General features: G+C 48.5%; 1 protein-coding gene across 3 annotated transcripts in view; it reads left to right on the forward strand.

Moving 5' to 3' along the window:
- The first annotated feature begins 251 nt into the window (after positions 1–251).
- The window catches only part of VWCE (von Willebrand factor C and EGF domains), a 333,354-nt gene continuing 315,670 nt past the window's right edge, over positions 252–17,935 (forward strand). For all 3 annotated transcript variants that reach the window (XR_003941942.1, XM_030201137.1, XM_030201138.1), the window contains exons 1-2: positions 252–880; positions 1,880–2,044. Coding sequence is in view for 2 of the 3 variants with exons in the window: in XM_030201137.1 (XP_030056997.1) it covers positions 1,935–2,044 (110 nt within the window). In the remaining variant the exon portion in view is untranslated. The remainder of the gene's footprint in view (positions 881–1,879; positions 2,045–17,935) is intronic.

Below are 17,935 nucleotides of genomic sequence, written 5' to 3' on the forward strand. Positions count from 1 at the left end.
TTGACTATGCTCTTCACGATCATCAGCAGGACTGCTTCCTTTCAACTACTCCATGCAGGTTCCTCCCACTGCGTTTTCATTCTCCCCTCCCCCCTTCCTCCATCATTTTCACTCACTCACTGTCTCTGCCCCCTGCGGTGGAAAGCTGTTCGGTGTAACTCTGAAAACAAGAGCCAGAGCTGGCATAGTTCATAGGGGCAGAGATTAGACCTCTCTGTGGAAAGTGCATGCTTGTGAAGAGCAGGGTTTTTACAGAGACAGACGCAGACAGGCACTTTGCACTGCAATTCAGAACTATGCTTACAGCACAGAACAGTACTCCAGGCTCCTAGAAGAAGCAAACTCAACTCACACTGCCACACTGGATTCCAGCATTGTTTCTACCTTCAAACTGGATTTCAGAAAGAACAGGAAAGATTCCAGAGTGGGGGAGACCTGGAGACGAGATCAGAGCAAACCTTGAAAGAGCACAGCAGCTCAGACGACAGTAGAAGACCCAGAGCAGACGGCAAAAGGCTACAGAATCGTAGTTCAAAGCAGCCATACAGGATACCTGAAGTAGAGAAATAGTCCCAGAAGCAACAGAGAAGATAATAGAACCTTGGGACAGATATCTGAAAGAGAGAAGATATCGGAAGGGAGAAACCATAGAGCAGAGGGCAGAAAATATTCCCCAGGCAGCAAATGGCACCTAAAGAAAGTCTGTCAAGGGGGAAAAAATGGAAAGGATCCGTTTTAATGTAGTATCACTGAAACTTCGCATTCCTATAGCTGGAAACGAGGGGGGGGGGGGGGGGGAAGAGTGTTCTCGTTCCTATGGAGGGGGTTCTTTCATTCCTATAAATTAAATATTTCCTTCATACAGCTGAAAATCACTCAGGTGAATAGTGTGGACTCTATGATTTCAGTGACTATACTAATTTTGTTTGATTCTCTCATTCTTAGGTATTGTAATTGCTACTTTGAATGGTAATGGTCTCTAGGTAGACACACTGAAATTAAACCTCCTAGCTGGGTATCTTTCATTCTTGTACATTAGATAAGTTCTTTCTTCCCTGTAACTGAGTGTCTTATTCTTAAAGCTACAATTACTTAAATCTATTTTATTTATTTAGATTTTGCTCACACCTTTTTTAGTAGTAGCTCAAGGTGAGTTACATTTAGGTACACTGGATATTTCTCTGTCCCAGGAGGGCTCACAATCTAAGTTTGTACCTGAGGAAATGGAGGGTTAAGTGACTTGCCCAATATCACAAGGAGCAGCAGTGGGATTTGAACTGGCCACCTCTGGATTACAAGACAGGTGCGCTAACCACTAGGCCACTCCTCCACTCTATGGTTGAGGGGTTCTCAGTCTGGTAAATGTGGTGCCCAGTTCATACAGCTGGGTGTGATTCATTTGATGTCTTTCATTCTTGTAACTATCAAGGTTTTCTTTCTTGTGCATTTATTTATTTTAAAAATTCGTATACCGCACAATCTAAGTTCTAGGTGGTTCACAAAATAATGTTTACATTTCTTTTACTACTGTATCTTATTCTCTTCTAGCGTTGGGGTGTCTGTCAGGTATTAGAAAATTCACTAGTAAAAGTTAAAGTATATCAGATACTTTCACTTGGGTATCTTCCAATTGTTTCTATAGTGGAGCATCTTACAGTAACTAGTCAGAGGGCCAATTTCTCATTCATTCCTAGGGTTGAGGCTTCATTGACTGGGTCTCTTATTCATTCCTATTGCAAGAGTCTCTTATGACTTTAGCTTGTTATATCTCTTTCTGTAGTCTTTCCTAGTATATAGGTGGTAGTTTCTATTTGCTGACGGTCTCCCATGGTTGTATCTGGAGTCTCTCATTTCCATGCCTGGAATTTCTCATTTCTAGAGCTGAATCCTCTGGTTCCTGTCGTCTCTTCATTGGCAAAAGAGGATCTGTTGACATGTTTCCGGTGCTGCTTTTGGAGGTTTCCAGTCTATTTATTTTCTTCTCGGAGACCCAAGGGAAAGCCTACTCTGGAAGGAAGAAACCATCTAACTCAGCAGCCCAGAGGTACAAAAATAGTCTTACATATCCTTCCTGACTGAGAGTTCACAGCTTGTCCAAGGCAAAAATATCTCATTAAGCTGGTGTATTCATTTTTATGACGTGTTTGTATCCTGCGGAATTAGGGTTTCCATGAAGCATTGTATTCTTTACTTATTTTACCTATATTGTATATATGACTGTATGAATTCGGTAAATCTATACCAGCAAACTCTTGACCCTGCACAAAGAGAATAGTGATTCAGGAAGAATTATATTGCTAGAGGCTAAAGAGGGCTATTGAGTCACTGCTCTCTAAAGAAAGTGAACTGTACTTTTCAATTAGGAATTTAATATGGCCATTTATATTTATTTTATGACACTATTCCAAAAGGGCTGTAAAAAGTCATTACATTAGCAATTGGCTGTTATGTGAACTATTGATTGGCTGAGAGTACATTGTGGAGGTGATTTTTTAACTGACGAGATTGTAGTACAGTCAATGGGGATAATTCTATAAGGAGCTGGCTGCAAAGTGTGTGTAAACGTTGATATTCTAGTTAGTGGGTACTGAGGAAGAGCAGACTGGATGGGCTGTTTAGCCCTTATCTGCCCTCATGTTTCTATGTGTGTAAGGATGCAGAAGATAAAATCTTATTGTCTGAATTGGTAACAATTTAGGCTAAGTCAGTGGTTCCCAAACCTGGTCCTGGAAGCACCCCAGTCAGTCAGGTTTTCAGGATATCCACAATGAATATTCATGAGAGAGATTTGCATGCACTGCCGTCACTGCATGCAAATTTCTCTCTTGAATATTTATTGTGGATATCCTGAAAACCTGACTGGCTGGGGTGCCTCCAGGACCAGGTTTGGGAACCACTGGGTTAAGTATATACATCAGGTGTATGGCTGGTAGAAGTGATCACACCTACAATCTAGGCACGTCTGTCTATTGTGCTAATCCTACTATATAAATGAAGAGTGACCGACGTGCCGCGCGCGCTGTTCTGAGCATGCGTGGCACGTCACAGATCACTTCCAACGTTGTTAGAGCCAGGACCAGATCGACCCTGCCGGGCAAATCAAGAGCCAGCACGCGGACAATCCCACCAGGACAGTCACCTGAGGGTATGTCCGCAGCTCTGTAAGTCTTAAAGAATATTGCCATTATCTGGATAATTACCTGCTCTCCCCACCCTCCACCCACGTTTCGCTTCCCAGAAGTAACCACTGGGTCCGCTGCAAGACTGGAGAGGCTGTAGGCAGCAGCAGTGGTTCTCTCTCTTTATACTTGCTCCTGTCAGCCCTCCGATTTTTGCCTTTAGCTCTGCAGCTATGAGCCATGCTGTTCCTTTCAGCTGCTCGAAGCCTTTCTAGCGTCCTGCTTCTTCTGACAGAACTTCCTGTTTCCGGGCAGGACGCTACAGCGGTTTTGGGTGATTGAAAGGAGAAGTATGCCTGCAGCACTAAAGACGAAATCGGAGGGCTGAGAGGAGCAGGTATAAGAAGAGAGAGAACGTGGACTGGGGGGGGGGGAGGAGTGAGGGTTCAGGAGTGAACAGAGAGAGAGAAAGGGGACCACGGAGAGGGGTAGGGATTCAGGAGAGCAGGAAAAAGTGCTGGTAGAAGGAGGGCAGAGAGAGAGATGTTTGAGAGGGACAGATGCTGGAAGTAGGGGATGAAAAAAAACAAGGGAGACTGTGGTCATGGAGTGGAAGGGAGAAATGGTGATCATGGAGGGCAGGGGAGAGCTGGTGCCCATGGAGGGGATGTAAAGGGAAAAGAGGAGAAAACAGGAGGACACTGTGATCGGGAACGGGAGAAATGGTGCCCATGGAGGGGAAGAGACCTGGAGAGAAGAGAGCCAGGAGGAGATGGTCATACACACTCACACTCTCTCTCTGAACTCACTCTCACACTCTCTCTTTCAGAGAGGTGCACACACACACACTTTCTCTCTCTCACACACACACTCACTCTCTCTCTCTCACAAACACACAAAATATTACCTCCTGTACTTTTACAAGACAAACGGAAGCAAGGAGAAATTTATCTCCTCCTTCCTTGACTCTCTCTCTCTTTCAGACAGACGCACACACACACACACACACACACACACACACACACACACACACACACACTTTCTCTGTCTCTCTCTCACACACACACACACACATACACACACACTCTCTCTCTCTGAACTCACTCTCACACACTCTCTTTCAGACAGGCGCACACACACACACTTTTGCTCTCTCTCTCTCTCTCTCTCTCTCTCACACACACACACACACACACACACACACACACACACACAAAATATTACCTCCTGTACTTTTACAAGACAAACAGAAGCAGGGAGAAATTTATCTTCTCCTTCCTTGTCTCTCTCTCTCTTTCAGACAGATGCATACACACACACTTTCTCTGTCTCTCTGTCTCTCTGACACACACACACACACACACTCACTCTCTCTCTCTGAACTCACTCTCACACTCTCTCTTTCAGATAGGCGCACACACACTTTCTCTCTCACACACTCACTCACTCTCTCTCTCTCTCTCTCTCACGCACGCACACACACACAAAATATTACCTCCTGTACTTTTACAAGATAAACAGAAGCAGGGAGAAATTTATCTTCTGCTTCCTTGACTCTCTCTCTCTTTCAGACAGACGCACACACACACACACACACACTTTCTCTGTTTCTCTCTCACACACACACATACACACTCACTCTCTCTCTCTGAACTCACTCTCACACTCTCAGACAGGCACACACACACACACACACACACACTTTCTCTCTCACACACTCATTGTCTCTCTCTCTCTCACACACACACACAAAATATTACAACAATAAGGGAATTACATTTCACAAAAAAAAATGTTGTCTGTTTTAATGGGCTTAACGGCTTGCATTAACATATAAGAATCGATGGTAACTTGAAGATTAGCAAAAAATCATGCCCGTTTTAATGGGCTTACCGACTTGTATTCTATAAAGGAATGTAGCCACCTGCTTTTCTTTAGAGCAGGGGTTCTCAATCCAGTCCTCAGGACACACCCAGTCAGTCAGGGTTTTCAGGATACCCACAATGAATATGCATGAGATAGATTTGCATACATTATTATGTATGCACATTTATGTCATGCATATTCATTATGGATATCCTAAAAACCTGATGGGCTAGGTGTGTCCTGAGGAACCACTGCTTTAGAGAATAGGCTTCCCCTTATAGAATTACCCTCTTCTTGTGCTTAAGTGCTTATAAAATTGTCCCAAGCATATGAGTACATTAAAGCTGGCACTGGGAATAATAGTGATATATGTGAGGGGCACTGCTGGAGGTGGAGAATGGGTGGAGCAAGGTAGGATTGACTCTTATGTGTGGTATTAAGAAAATACATACTTTTGCAATGATTCTTACTATTATATGCATGAACACAGTTACCCCTGCCTCTGAGTAGGCATTTGCTTTGTGTAGGAGCTTTTGGGAAGGTAATTTTGTCAAGGTCTGTAGGCACATGTGTTGCCTTTGTAAAATAGGTTCAACATAAGTGCCAATGTGCTTTCCCTGCCTAGGCTCCCTCTATCACCCAGATTCTATATAGGTCATCCAAATTTGCACATGGATCTCAGATCTGTGTGTAAACTAATTAGTCAATTAAGCACTACCATTAAATTATTGGAGTTGACAAGCACTTAATTGGCAGTAATTAGAAGTTACATTTTGATCTGCCCTGTGCCTTATTCTATAACATGTGCATCTCAATCTTATAGTGTGCAATTCCAAAGGGAGTGTAGCCATGGGATGGGCATGGATGAGTCAGGGGTATTCCCAGAAATTAGGTGCAATGTTTTATAATACCTGTATTTGCACACTTAACTGCAATCAGTTGGGCACAAGCATTTACACCAGCTTTTGGCAGGCACTAAGGGACTGATATGGAGGAGTGGCCTAGTGGTTAGAGTGGTAGACTTTGGTCCTGAGGAACTGAGTTCAGTTCCCACTTCAGGCACAGGCAGCTCCGTGTGACTCTGGGCAAGTCACTTAACCCTCCATTGCCCCATGTAAGTCACATTGAGCCTGCCATGAGTGGGAAAGCACAGGGTACAAATGTAACAAAAAATAAATAAAAATAAAATAAACCTTGGGAGTTAGCCGGGCTGCATCCCGTGGTCAGTGCTGAGCCCAGATATTCAATGCCGGGTCATTTCTGATGACCAGCATTGAATATCCAGTGGCCGGCTTCAACTTAAGGCGGTTAGCTTAGCAGAGTTTAAAAAGGGGTTGGACAGTTTCCTAAAGGACAAGTCCATAAACCGCTATTAAATGGACTTGGGAAACATCCACAATTCCAGGAATAACATGTATAGAATGTTTGTACGTTTGGGAAGCTTGCCAGGTGCCCTTGACCTGGATTGGCCGTTGTCATGGACAGGATGCTGGGCTCGATGGACCCTTGGTCTTTTCCTAGCATGGCATTACTTATGTAACCGGCAAGTCAATATTCAGCGCTGGCTGGTTAAGTTTAAACCAGCCAAAGATAGGCCTGCTATTTCGGCAGCCCAATTTAGCCCCCAAACATAGCTGGCAATGCTCTGAATATTTGTGGATAGCCAGCTATATCAAGCAATATACTGGTTATCAGCTAAGCACTGACTGGGAATATTCAATGGGAGATAACCGGCTTTCTCCTGCTAAATATTTGCAGATAGCCAATTAAGTGCTATTTAACCAGCCAGAAGCTGTTCCTGGCCGGTTAAATAGCTCTGAATGTCGGGTGGTAAGTGCTCACGCCCAAAGTCAGGCATGAGAAGCAGTGGAGTACCTAACTTATATGGCACCCGGGACGGGGCAGGGCACAACCCCCCCCCCCCCCCACACTCCCAGGTAGCAGTGGCGTAGCCACGGGTGGGCCTGGGTGGGCCCAGGCCCACCCATTTCCACCCAAGGCCCACCCAAAAATAGTGGATCGCGATCGCAACTTCAGAGTCTTCTTTTCCCTCCCTCACCCGCCACCGCAAAGCATCTAGTTTAACAGCGCCGAACGGCTGCTCTTCGGAGAACCACTCCGGAGCCTTCCCTGCTCTGTAGCTGATGAATCGTCTTTCCCCTCCTGCTCCCTCACCCCTGCCGTAAAGCGTGTATTTTAAATTAAGAGCGCGGGCAGCAGTGATTCGCTGAGCACTTTGGAGCCTTCCCTCTGCCACGATCTGCCCTCTCGGAAACAGGAAGTTGCGCTGTAGAGAGCGGATCGTGGCGGAGGGAAGGTTCTGGAGCAGGTCTTCATCTGTGAATCACTGTCAGCCGGTGCCCTTAATTTAAGCTAGAAGCAGCAAAGCGATAGCGAGGGAGGAAAACAGAGTGAGTGGCTGTACCTGCAGGGTGGGAGAGGGACAGGCTGGGAGACAGTGGCTTCACCTGCGTGGTGGGGGGGGGGGGGACTTGAGGCCATAGGGGAGGGATGGGAGAGAGGTTTTGGACCTTCAAAAGGGGGGGGGGTTGGCTGGAGAAAAGGGAGAGAGATTCTGGATCTGCAAAAGGGGGGAGATGGCTAACTGGCTGGAGGGAAGGGAGAGAGGTTTGGGACCTGCAAGGTGGGGGGGGGGGGGGGGGGTGGCTGGCTAGAGGGAAGGGAGCCAGGTTTGGGACCTGTAAGGGGAGAGGTTGCTGGCTGGAGGGAAGGGAGAGAGTTTTGGATCTGCAAAGGGGGGTGGTGGCTAGCTGGAAGGAAAGGAGGTTCTGGACCTGCAATGGGGGGGGGGGGGGGGGGCTGGCTGGAGGCAAGGGAAAAAGGCAAGGGAGAGAGGTGCTGGACCTGAAAGGGGGGGGGCGATGGCGGGAAGGATGAGAGGTGCTGGACCTGAAATGGGGGGGCGATAGATGGAAGGATGAGAGTTGCTGGACCTGCAAGGGAGAGAGGCTGGGGGCTGGAGGAAAGGAAGAGACTTGTTAGACCTGCATGGGGGGGGGGGTGGAAGGAAGGGATAGAGGTGCTGGACCTGTGGGGAGGGGAGGCTGGAGGGAAGGCCTGCAGGGGAGGCTTGAGGGAAGGGAGAGAGGATGCTGTACCAGGAGGAGAGATTAGAGGGAAGGGAGAGAGATGATGGATCAAGGGGATAAAGGAAGAGGGAGACAAATTGTTTAACCCACAGTGGGAGAAAGAGCCAAAAGCTGGAAGAGAGAAGCAGAGTGGCTGGATAGGTGGGATCGGAGAGGAGAGACATTGGTGTGAGGAAGAAAGGGGAGATACAGAAACAGACGTGAGATGCTGTATTGGAATGACATATGAACATAGAGGGGTAATGTCTGACAGAGAGGGGGAAATATGGGAATAGAGAGGCTATGCTGGACACTGGGAGGGAGGGGTATATGGTCACAGGGGAGAGATACTAGACATAGGGGACAATAGGAACTCAAAAGGGAGATACTGGGCATGTGAGGGCATAGGGACACAAGGGGTGATGCTGGACACAGGGGTAGAGGATAGAAGGGTGGTGATTGATGCAGGAATTTGAACATAGTGGAGATACTGGACAAGGAACTATAGGGACACAGAGATGGGAGATGGATGGTGAACATGGAGAGAGAAGAAATGACAAATAGACAGGAGACCCTGGAAAGTGAATTAAGACAGATGAAAGCAGAAACCAGAGACGAGAACCAAGCTGATTTGAAAAATAAAATAGCCAGACATCAAAAGGTAGAAAAAATATATTTTTTTCATTTTTGTGATTAGAATATGTCACATTTGCCAGAGCTGGTGTTAGACATGGCTGGAGCCCAGGCCATAAATTTGGGAGGGAACCCCAAAGCCCATCACCAGACTGCACTGCCTTCAGCTTCCATCTTCCATCATGCTTGTGGCTCTCTCTGGCCAGGGAACCAAGAGCAATTGCTCTAGTTGCACTCCAACACCACCCCTGGCATGTACTATGTTTATATTTTGCATTGGAGGAAATGCATTTCTTTCTGTATCTCTGGTATTGTATTACATGCAAGGTCTGGCTTTTTGGGGTTTTGGTTATATTTATGTTTATACTTTTTAGTCAATTATTCTATATTTGGCATTTTTATTCCGTGTGTGTGATTGAGGTATTCTGTTAGCATGAATTTTCTATGTAGACTTCTGTAGTAAGTTTGGTTTGTTTAGTTTTCCCAATAGATGTATTGATATTTTACGGCCCCACTGTAATATGTAGGGCAATACCTTTTTCATAGGTAGGATCCTTCTTTTGGAAGTTAGTGCTGGCATTGTCGATTTGCACTAGGTTATGAATGACATTTTGTTTTAAAGATTGTTTTATTTACGACTAGGCTCCGCCCTCGACGTCAGACGCGAGGACGGGGCAGACAGTGATAGCCAAACCGGATATCTCGGGCGCCTCAAGTTCCGGCTTGAGGCTTCAATGGAACGTTGGAGGTGCCTTTTATTATAGATAGATATGGCGGCTGTTGAGATTACGGTGAGTTTTATGGGGAAATGTCCTAACTCTTTCTCTGTACCCATTGGGAGAAGGACAGGGGGTTCTGTGGATGCAGAATTTATTTGCCTTTAATACTAGACTATACTTTCTGGGATTATTTCTATAGCGTGTAACTGGAAAGATATGTTGAAAAGTGTTTTGTCTTGCTATACAGGCTAAGTAGGTGTGTTAGGGAACCAAGGCTCAATAGAGGCGGAAGAGTGCAATCTCTTGTACTTCCCCCTGAAGCCTGCACTGCTACCCTTATTGAAGTTATTGGGAGTGGGGTAGAGCTGGAGCATGGGGTGGGGTATCAGGTGGCACGTTTTTCAATTTTAAAAAAGTTGGCAACCCTGGTGCCCACCCATCTGACCTGTTGGCCCACCCAAAAATTGCTTTCTGGCTACGCCACTGCCAGGCAGCACACACACCCCCTCCTCCAAGCAAGGGGGTGCATGGAGCAGGTGTGTGCTGTCAGTGCTGCCGGTCCCCTGCCCCTCAGATGTCAACATCCTGTTCTGGGGCAGGGGACCAGCAGAGTACCCTTTACAAAATGCTGTCTTAGTGCGGATCATAACAATGCCTAACTTTGGGCACCATTTACTGAATCTGGCTCTATATGTGGTATTTATCTGTTTCAATCTTTTTTATTCAAAAGCAATAACAAAGAAGAAAAATGTCAATGAACTTAATGTTCAGTCATAATAGAATAATGAAATAATGCACCCAGCAAAAAAACCAAATCCCTCCCCATCTCATTGTCCCCACCCCTCCCCCCAAACCCCATGGTGGCTGTGTTGGAAAAATATTATATATACTCAGTTAGGGAACATCAAATATTTAACAGGTGGCTTCGAGCTGCTGATGACAGTGTCCTCCAAAATAGTTCCCAAGTTTCCTGAAAGAGAATTTCAGGATGCTGAGAAAAAACTGATATTTATGTCCTGGTGCATTTGAGTAATGAGCAACGTGCGCCACTGCTGCATGATGGGCCCTGTCAGCAATAACCAGGCCAAAAGTATGGACTTAAGTACAAACAACAGAGCATGGCACAAAAATCTCAGAAAGCCTCGGGGTACAGGTTCAGTCAAGACTGCATATCCAAACTGTAACAGTGGTTCTTGTCTTGCCTTGGAACCCCACATCTGCAAAACAAATGAAAAGGATCTGGCACCAAAAGAGAACAATGTGGGCACACTGCCAAAATATATGACCCAGCCGTGCCTCAGGGGCCATGCATTTTGGTCAACCACCATCCAGTGCGATTTTGGCTTTCCAGGCCCGATGAGCAGACATATATAGCCTTAAGGTAAATTGGTACCACATTTCTAAATGTATATAAGTTCTATACTGCCTGAAGAAACCAGCCCTATATCCCTACCTTATGAAGGACTTAACATAGTAGGAAATGACGGCAGATAAAGACCTATACGGTCCATCCAGTCTGCCTAACAAGATAAACTCATTTACATGGTATGTGATACTTTATATGTATACCCGAGTTCGATTTGTCCTTGCCTTTCTCAGAGCACAGACCGTAGAAGTCTACCCAGCACTGTTCTTGTACTAAGTTCTGAAGCTAACGTCGAAGCCCCTTAAAATTTACACTCCAGCCTATCCCTATCCAGTCACAATCAGGGCATAGACCGCAGAAGTCTGCCCAGCTCCCATTTTGTTTCCCAATTACCAGCATCGCCACCCAATCTCCGCTAAGATTCCGCGGAACCATTCCTTCTAACCAGGATTCCTTTGTGTTTATCCCACGCATGTTTGAATTCCATTACCATTTTCATCTCCACCACCTCCGGCGGGAGGGCATTCCACATATCCACCACCCTCTCCCTGAAAAAATACTTCCTGACATTAGTCCTGAGTCTGCCCCCCCCCCCTTCAACCTCAATTCATGCCCTCTAGTTCTACTGCCTTCCCGTCTCCGGAAAAGGTTCATTTGCGGATTAATACCTTTCAAATATTTGAACGTCTGTATTATGTTACCCCTGTTTCTCCTTTCCTCCAAGGTATACATGTTCATACCTCAATAAACATCTTTATTATTATATATCCTTTCAGTCTTTGGAATCCTTGGTCGCCCTCCCACTTTTATTTCATTTCTTGTTGTTGTCCGTGGGGCGTCTAGAGTTCTCCGCCTTCTGGCGGATATTTTTTCTCTATACATGTTCAGGTCAGCAAGTCTCTCCTCGTACGGTTTGCAATGCAAATCCCATACTATTTTTGTAGCTTTTCTTTGCACTGCTTCCAGTCTTTTTACATCTTTAGCAAGATATTGCCTCCAAAACTGAACACAATACTCCAAGTAGGGCCTCACCAACGACTTGTAGAGGGGCATCAACACCTCCTTTCTTTTGCTGGTTATGCCCCTCTCTACGCAGCCTAGCATCCTTCTGGCCACGGCAGTCGCCTTGTTACATTGTTTCTTCACCTTAAGATCCTCAGACACCAACACCCCAAGGTCTCTCTCCTGAGTCGAGCTTGCTAATCTCTCCCCTCCTATTCGGTTTCTCTCTTTCGGGTTTCTGCATCCCAAGTGCATCACTCTACACTTCTTGGCATTAAATTTTAACGAAATATCAACAAAGGAACCCCCCCACCCAAAACAACAACAAAAATAAAAAAGGAAAAAAGGAAAAATAGTATGGAAGAGCCTCATGTGCAAAATGTGTAAATTCAAGTCTCTTTTTTTATATATTTTTATAATGCTAATAGTGCTCAGTCTCTGGGTGTGGGTATACCCCAAGTTCATATCATAGCACTCCCTACCTCCTGCCTGTGGTGTTTTCTTTTTAATCATTTATTTATAATTTTTCATTTTACAAGTGTCACTTGCAAACAGTAATACAGAGATGACTGTACATTAATACAATATTAGAAGAAAACAATCTCAACTAGATAAATGAATTATATACAATCTTTCTCTTTCTTAGACCACAAAATAAATAGGGAGAGTGAAACAAGACAAGGAGATAATTAAACAACAGTAAACCAAGAAAAGGTAAAATTATGTATCATACCTGATAATTTTCTTTCCATTAATCATAGCTGATCAATCCATAGACTGGTGGGTTGTGTCCATCTACCAGCAGGTGGAGATAGAGAGCAAACTTTTGCCTTCCTATATGTGGTCATGTGCTGCCGGAAACTCCTCAGTATGTCGATATCAAAGCTCCATCCGCAGGACTCAGCACTTAGAGAATTACACCCACGAAGGGACACTCTGCCCAGCTCACCACCGCCGAAACGGGGGAGGGGAATTAACCCAGCTCATCCCCACACAAGTGGGGGAGGGGAATCCGTCCAGCTCATCCCCGCGGAGCGGGGGAGGGACACCACACCCGCCGATGCGGGGGGATCTGGCTTATCCTGCAACCGCAATCGCGGGAGGAGCTGACTGACCCTAACACCGCCGAAGCGGGAGGGGTACAAAGCTGCCCTACAGCCGCACGAAGCGGGAGGGAGTGCCGGCAGAATTTAAATCTCAATCCAGCCCCGTAAAAAGGAGGGGAGAGGAATGCAGCAGCTCACTGTTACACAAACTCGTCTCAACTCTTGAAGAATCCAGGTGAAAGAAGAACTTGAACACGAAGTCCTCCTGAAGTAACTGAAGGCTAAACTTGAACCTAAAATTCAACCAGAATATAAACAGTACAGATATCTGGGAGGGGCTATGGATTGATCAGCTATGATTAATGGAAAGAAAATTATCAGGTATGATACATAATTTTACCTTCCATATCATCAAGCTGATCAATCCATAGACTGGTGGGATGTACCGAAGCAGTACTCACCCAGGGCGGGACATAGAAATCCCTGACCGCAACACTGAAGCTCCAAACCGGGCCTCCGCCCGAGCAGCCACAGTCAAGCGGTAATGCCTGGCAAAGGTATGGGCCTTCCCCGCGGCCACCTAAGCCGCTGCAATGGCTTCCTTGACCCATCTTGCCACTGTAGGCTTAGAAGCCTGCAGACCCTTACGAGGACCTGTAAACAGGACAAACAGAAGATCCGATTTCCGGAAATCATTGGTCACTTCCAAGCATCTGATGATGACTCGTCTCACATCCAGAAATTGAGAGCAGAGTATTCCTCTGGGTAGACCTCCCTACGAAAGGAAGGGAGACAGAGCTGCTGATTCACATGGAAGCGAAAAACAATCTTGGGCAGGAAGGAAGGCACTCTGCGAATAGACACTCCTGCCTCAGTGAACTGCAGAAAAGGCTCTCGACCTGAGAGTGCCTGGAGCTCGGAAACTCTTCTGGCTGAAGTGATAGCCACCAAAAAGACTGCTTTCAACGTCAGGTCTTTCAGAGATGCCCTCGACAAGGGTTCAAAAGGCGGCTTCTGCAATGCTCTTAGCACCAGGTTGAGATTCCACGCAGGCACCACTGAGTGCAGAGGAGGGCGCAGGTGATTAACTCCCTTGAGAAAGCGCACCACATCTGGCTGCGAAGCCAGGGAAGTACCCTTCAGGCGGCCCCTGAAGCAAGCCAGAGCCGCTACCTGGACTTTAAGGGAACTGAGCAACAGGTCTTCCTCCAGACCTTCTTGCAGGAACGCCAACACTGAAGAAATTGGAGCAGTGAAGGGAGAAAGTGAGCCTGCTTCACACCACGCTGCAAAGATACGCCAAACCCTGGCGTAAGCAGTAGAAGTAGAGCGCTTCCTCGCTCTCAGCATAGTGGCGATGACCTTGTCTGAGAAGCCCTTCTTTCTCAGACGCTGCCGCTCAATAGCCAGGCCGTAAGACCAAAGGGGGAGAGATCCTCCATCACCACGGGACCCTGATGTAACAGGCCCTGCTCCACTGGCAGCCGCAGAGGATCGCCGACTGAGAGCCTGATCAAGTCCGCATACCAGGGACGTCTGGGCCAATCCGGACCCACCAGGATTACCCTGCCGGGATGCTTTGCCACCCGGTCAAGCACCCTGCCCAACATGGGCCAGGGCGGGAACACATAGAGAAGCTCTTGTGTCGGCCACCGTTGGAGAAGAGCATCTACTCCCAGGGATCGAGGGTCCCGTCCTCTGCTGAAAAAGCGCGGCACTTGGCAATTGGCCGATGACGCCATCAGATCTAGGCTCGGCTGGCCCCAGCGCTTCGTGATGCCCAAGAACGCCTGAGCAGATAGCTGCCACTCTCCGGGCTCCAAGGTATGGCGACTGAGAAAGACCGCCTTGACATTCATGACTCCGGCAATGTGGGCCGCTGACAGCTGTTCCAGGTTCGCTTCCACCCACTGGCATAGATTCATGGCCTCCTTGGCTAGAGGGGCGCTCTTGGTACCTCCCTGGCGGTTGACATAGACACCAGTACCGGGATGAACTCCAACAACACCAACCGAATGGCTCTGAGTTCCAGGAGGTTGATAGACCACTTGCCTCTGCAGGAGACCAGAGCCCCTGCGCTGTCCTTCCCAAGCAGTGGGCTCCCCAGCCCATCAAAGAGGCGTCTGTCGTGACGACAATCCACTCCGGGGTCACCAGAGGCATTCCTGCAGACAACTTGTCTGTCTGCGTCCACCAGCTCAGCGCCTTGCGCACTGCTGGGTCCAAGGGAAGGCGCACAGCATAATCCTCCGACATCGGAGTCCAGCGCTGCAGCAGAGAGTGTTGTAGTGGTCTCATATGAGCCCTGGCCCAGGGCACTACTTCCATCATGGCCGACATAGAGCCCAACAGCTGCACGTAGTCCCAAGCCCGAATGGGAGAGGCTACTAGGAACTAGTCCACCTGAGCCTGAAACTTGACAATCCGATTGTCTGGCAGGAACACTCTGCCCACTTGGGTGTCGAATCGAACTCCCAGATACTCCAGGGACTGAGTCGGGCGCAGCTGGCTTTACTCCCAGTTGATGATCCACCCCAGGGAGCGCAAAAGAGCAACCACCCGGTTCACAGCTTTGCCACACTCTGCATAAGAGGGGGCTTGGATCAACCAGTCATCCAGATAAGGATGGACTTGAACCCCTTCCTTCCTCAGGAAGGCCGCGATGACCACCATTACTTTGGAGAAGGTCCGCGGAGCAGTAGCCAACCCGAACGGGAGGGCTCTGAACTGGAAGTGTCGGCCCAGTACTGCAAAACGCAGAAAGCGTTGATGAGGAGGCCAGATGGGAATATGCAAGTCCGCTTCCTTGATGTCCAAGGATGCCAGGAACTCCCCTGCCTTCACTGCCGCTATAACAGAGCGGAGGTTCTCCATGCGAAAGTGCCGAACTTTCAAGGCCCAATTGACCCCTTTGAGGTCGAGGATAGGCCGTACAGAACCTCCTTTCTTTGGTATCACAAAGAAAAAGGAGTAACATCCCTTGCCAAGCTGATTTTCTGGCACCGGAACGACCGCCCCCAGGCGATTCAGATTGTTCAAGGTCTGCTGCACTACCACAGCTTTGACCGGAGACTTGCAGGGAGAGAGTACAAACCCGTCTTTTAAGGGTCGGCAGAACTCTAGCTTGTAGCCGTCTCTGATGACTTCCAGCACCCAAGCGTCTGAAGTTATTGTGGTCCACTCGCCCATAAACGAGGACAGCCGTCCTCCAATCTGCACTGGGGCGTGGACCAAGGCCCCGTCATTGGGTACGAGACCCTGGGGGAGGACCGGAGGGAGCACCTCCGGGACGGCGGTCTCTGCGAAAGGAATGCTGCTTGGGGGAGAAGTTCCTCTTGAAGGAAGAGGGGGCAGAGGAGCCCGACCTGCCCGGGCGGGTACCGACGGGCTTCCTGAAACCGTCCTCTGGAGGTACCAGGGCGAGTACTAGCCCGAGCCCTGACCTCTGGTAACTTCTTGCCCTTAGACGTGCCGAGATCGGTCACGATTTTGTCCAGCTCGACCCCAAAGAGCAGCTTGCCTTTAAAAGGCAATCTAGCCAGGCGGGATTTAGAGGCGTGGTCAGCAGACCAATGTTTCAGCCAAAGCCACCGCCGCGCAGAGATTGTCTGAGCCATGCCTTTCGCTGAGGCCCTCAAGACATCATACAGCAAGTCTGCCAAATAGGCTAAGCCCGATTCCAGGGCCGGCCAATCAGCCCTCAAGGAAAGATCCGAGGGGAAAGCCCGCTGCACCATAGTCAGGCACGCCCTGGCCACATAGGAGCCGCAAATTGAGGCCTGCAAACTTAAAGCAGCTGCCTCAAAGGACGACCTTAAGGCCGCCTCCAATCTTCTGTCTTGGGCGTCCTTTAGGGCCGTGCCACCTTCCACCGGCAACGCCGTTTTCTTAGTCACCGCAGTGATTAAAGAATCCACGGTAGGCCACAGATAGGCCTCACGTTCACTTTCAGTCAAAGGATAGAGGCGGGACATAGCCCTAGCCACTTTAAGGCTCGCTTCCGGGACATCCCATTGAGCCGCAATTAAGGTGTGCATGGCATCATGCACGTGGAAGGTTCTAGGCGGGCGCTTCGTCCCCAGCATAATGGCAGAGCCAACAGGGGCTGAGGGAGAGACGTCCTCCGGAGAGGAAATCTTTAAAGTGTCCATGGCCTGTACCAACAGGTTGGACAAATCCTCTGAGCTAAAAAGCCGCGCTGCAGAGGGGTCATCCGCTCCATCCGAGCGGGGATCCGTCTCCTCCAAGGAATCCGCAAAGGACCGTTGGGAGACCTCAGATACGCTGCCCTCATCTACATCGGAGGAGACAAAGTCCTCCAAGGCCTGGGAATCAACCCAAGGGCATTTACCTCTGGGAACCTCAACCTCGTTACCAGACGAGGGAGCAGGGGCAGCATTTTGCATAAGGAAGGCCTGATGCAGCAGCAAAACAAACTCGGGGGAGAAACCCCCCAGACTGTGTACTTCCGCAGCCTGGGCAACAGCCCTAGACGCACCCTCAACCGGCGCTCGCAAGAGCGGGGGAGAGACATGCTGCGCATCCAAAATGGCGTCCGGCGCGACACTCCGCGAAGGAGCCGCGCGGGAAGAACGGCGCTTAACTTTAGCCGCTTTTGTGCCGTCGCCCAAATTAAGGGCGTTCATGGCATTAATGTCTCCAACCTCAAGGGCGGCCCAAGAAGAAGCCGTCCGAGCCGCGTGGCCGGCCAAGATGGCGGAGGCGAGGAGCGGGGGATGGGCGTTTATGGCGGGAAAAATCGCCACGCCGGAGGAAGGACCGGGACATTCATCGGCCACGAAACTGTCACCCAACAAGGGCGAATCAGGCTTTAAGACCCCCGCATCCCCTCTAGAAGCGCCCAAGCGATCCGGGGAGCGACTCTTTACGCCCTCGCCCTCCGACGCCATATGCCACGTGGAGATAAATCGGGGAACCCCCTGCCCGCTATAAAAAGGTAAAAATTACCTGCTGTCCGCTCCGAGCTGTAACGACGTGGTGTCCCAGTGAGTAGCTGCAATAAACGTTTAAATAAACGTCGAAATAAACGCCTTTAAGGACGTTCAAAATTTTTTTTTTTTTTTTTTAACGGAGC

Source organism: Microcaecilia unicolor, chromosome 4, assembly GCF_901765095.1.
Source record: "Microcaecilia unicolor chromosome 4, aMicUni1.1, whole genome shotgun sequence".
In the NCBI taxonomy this organism is placed as follows: Eukaryota; Metazoa; Chordata; class Amphibia; order Gymnophiona; family Siphonopidae; genus Microcaecilia; species Microcaecilia unicolor.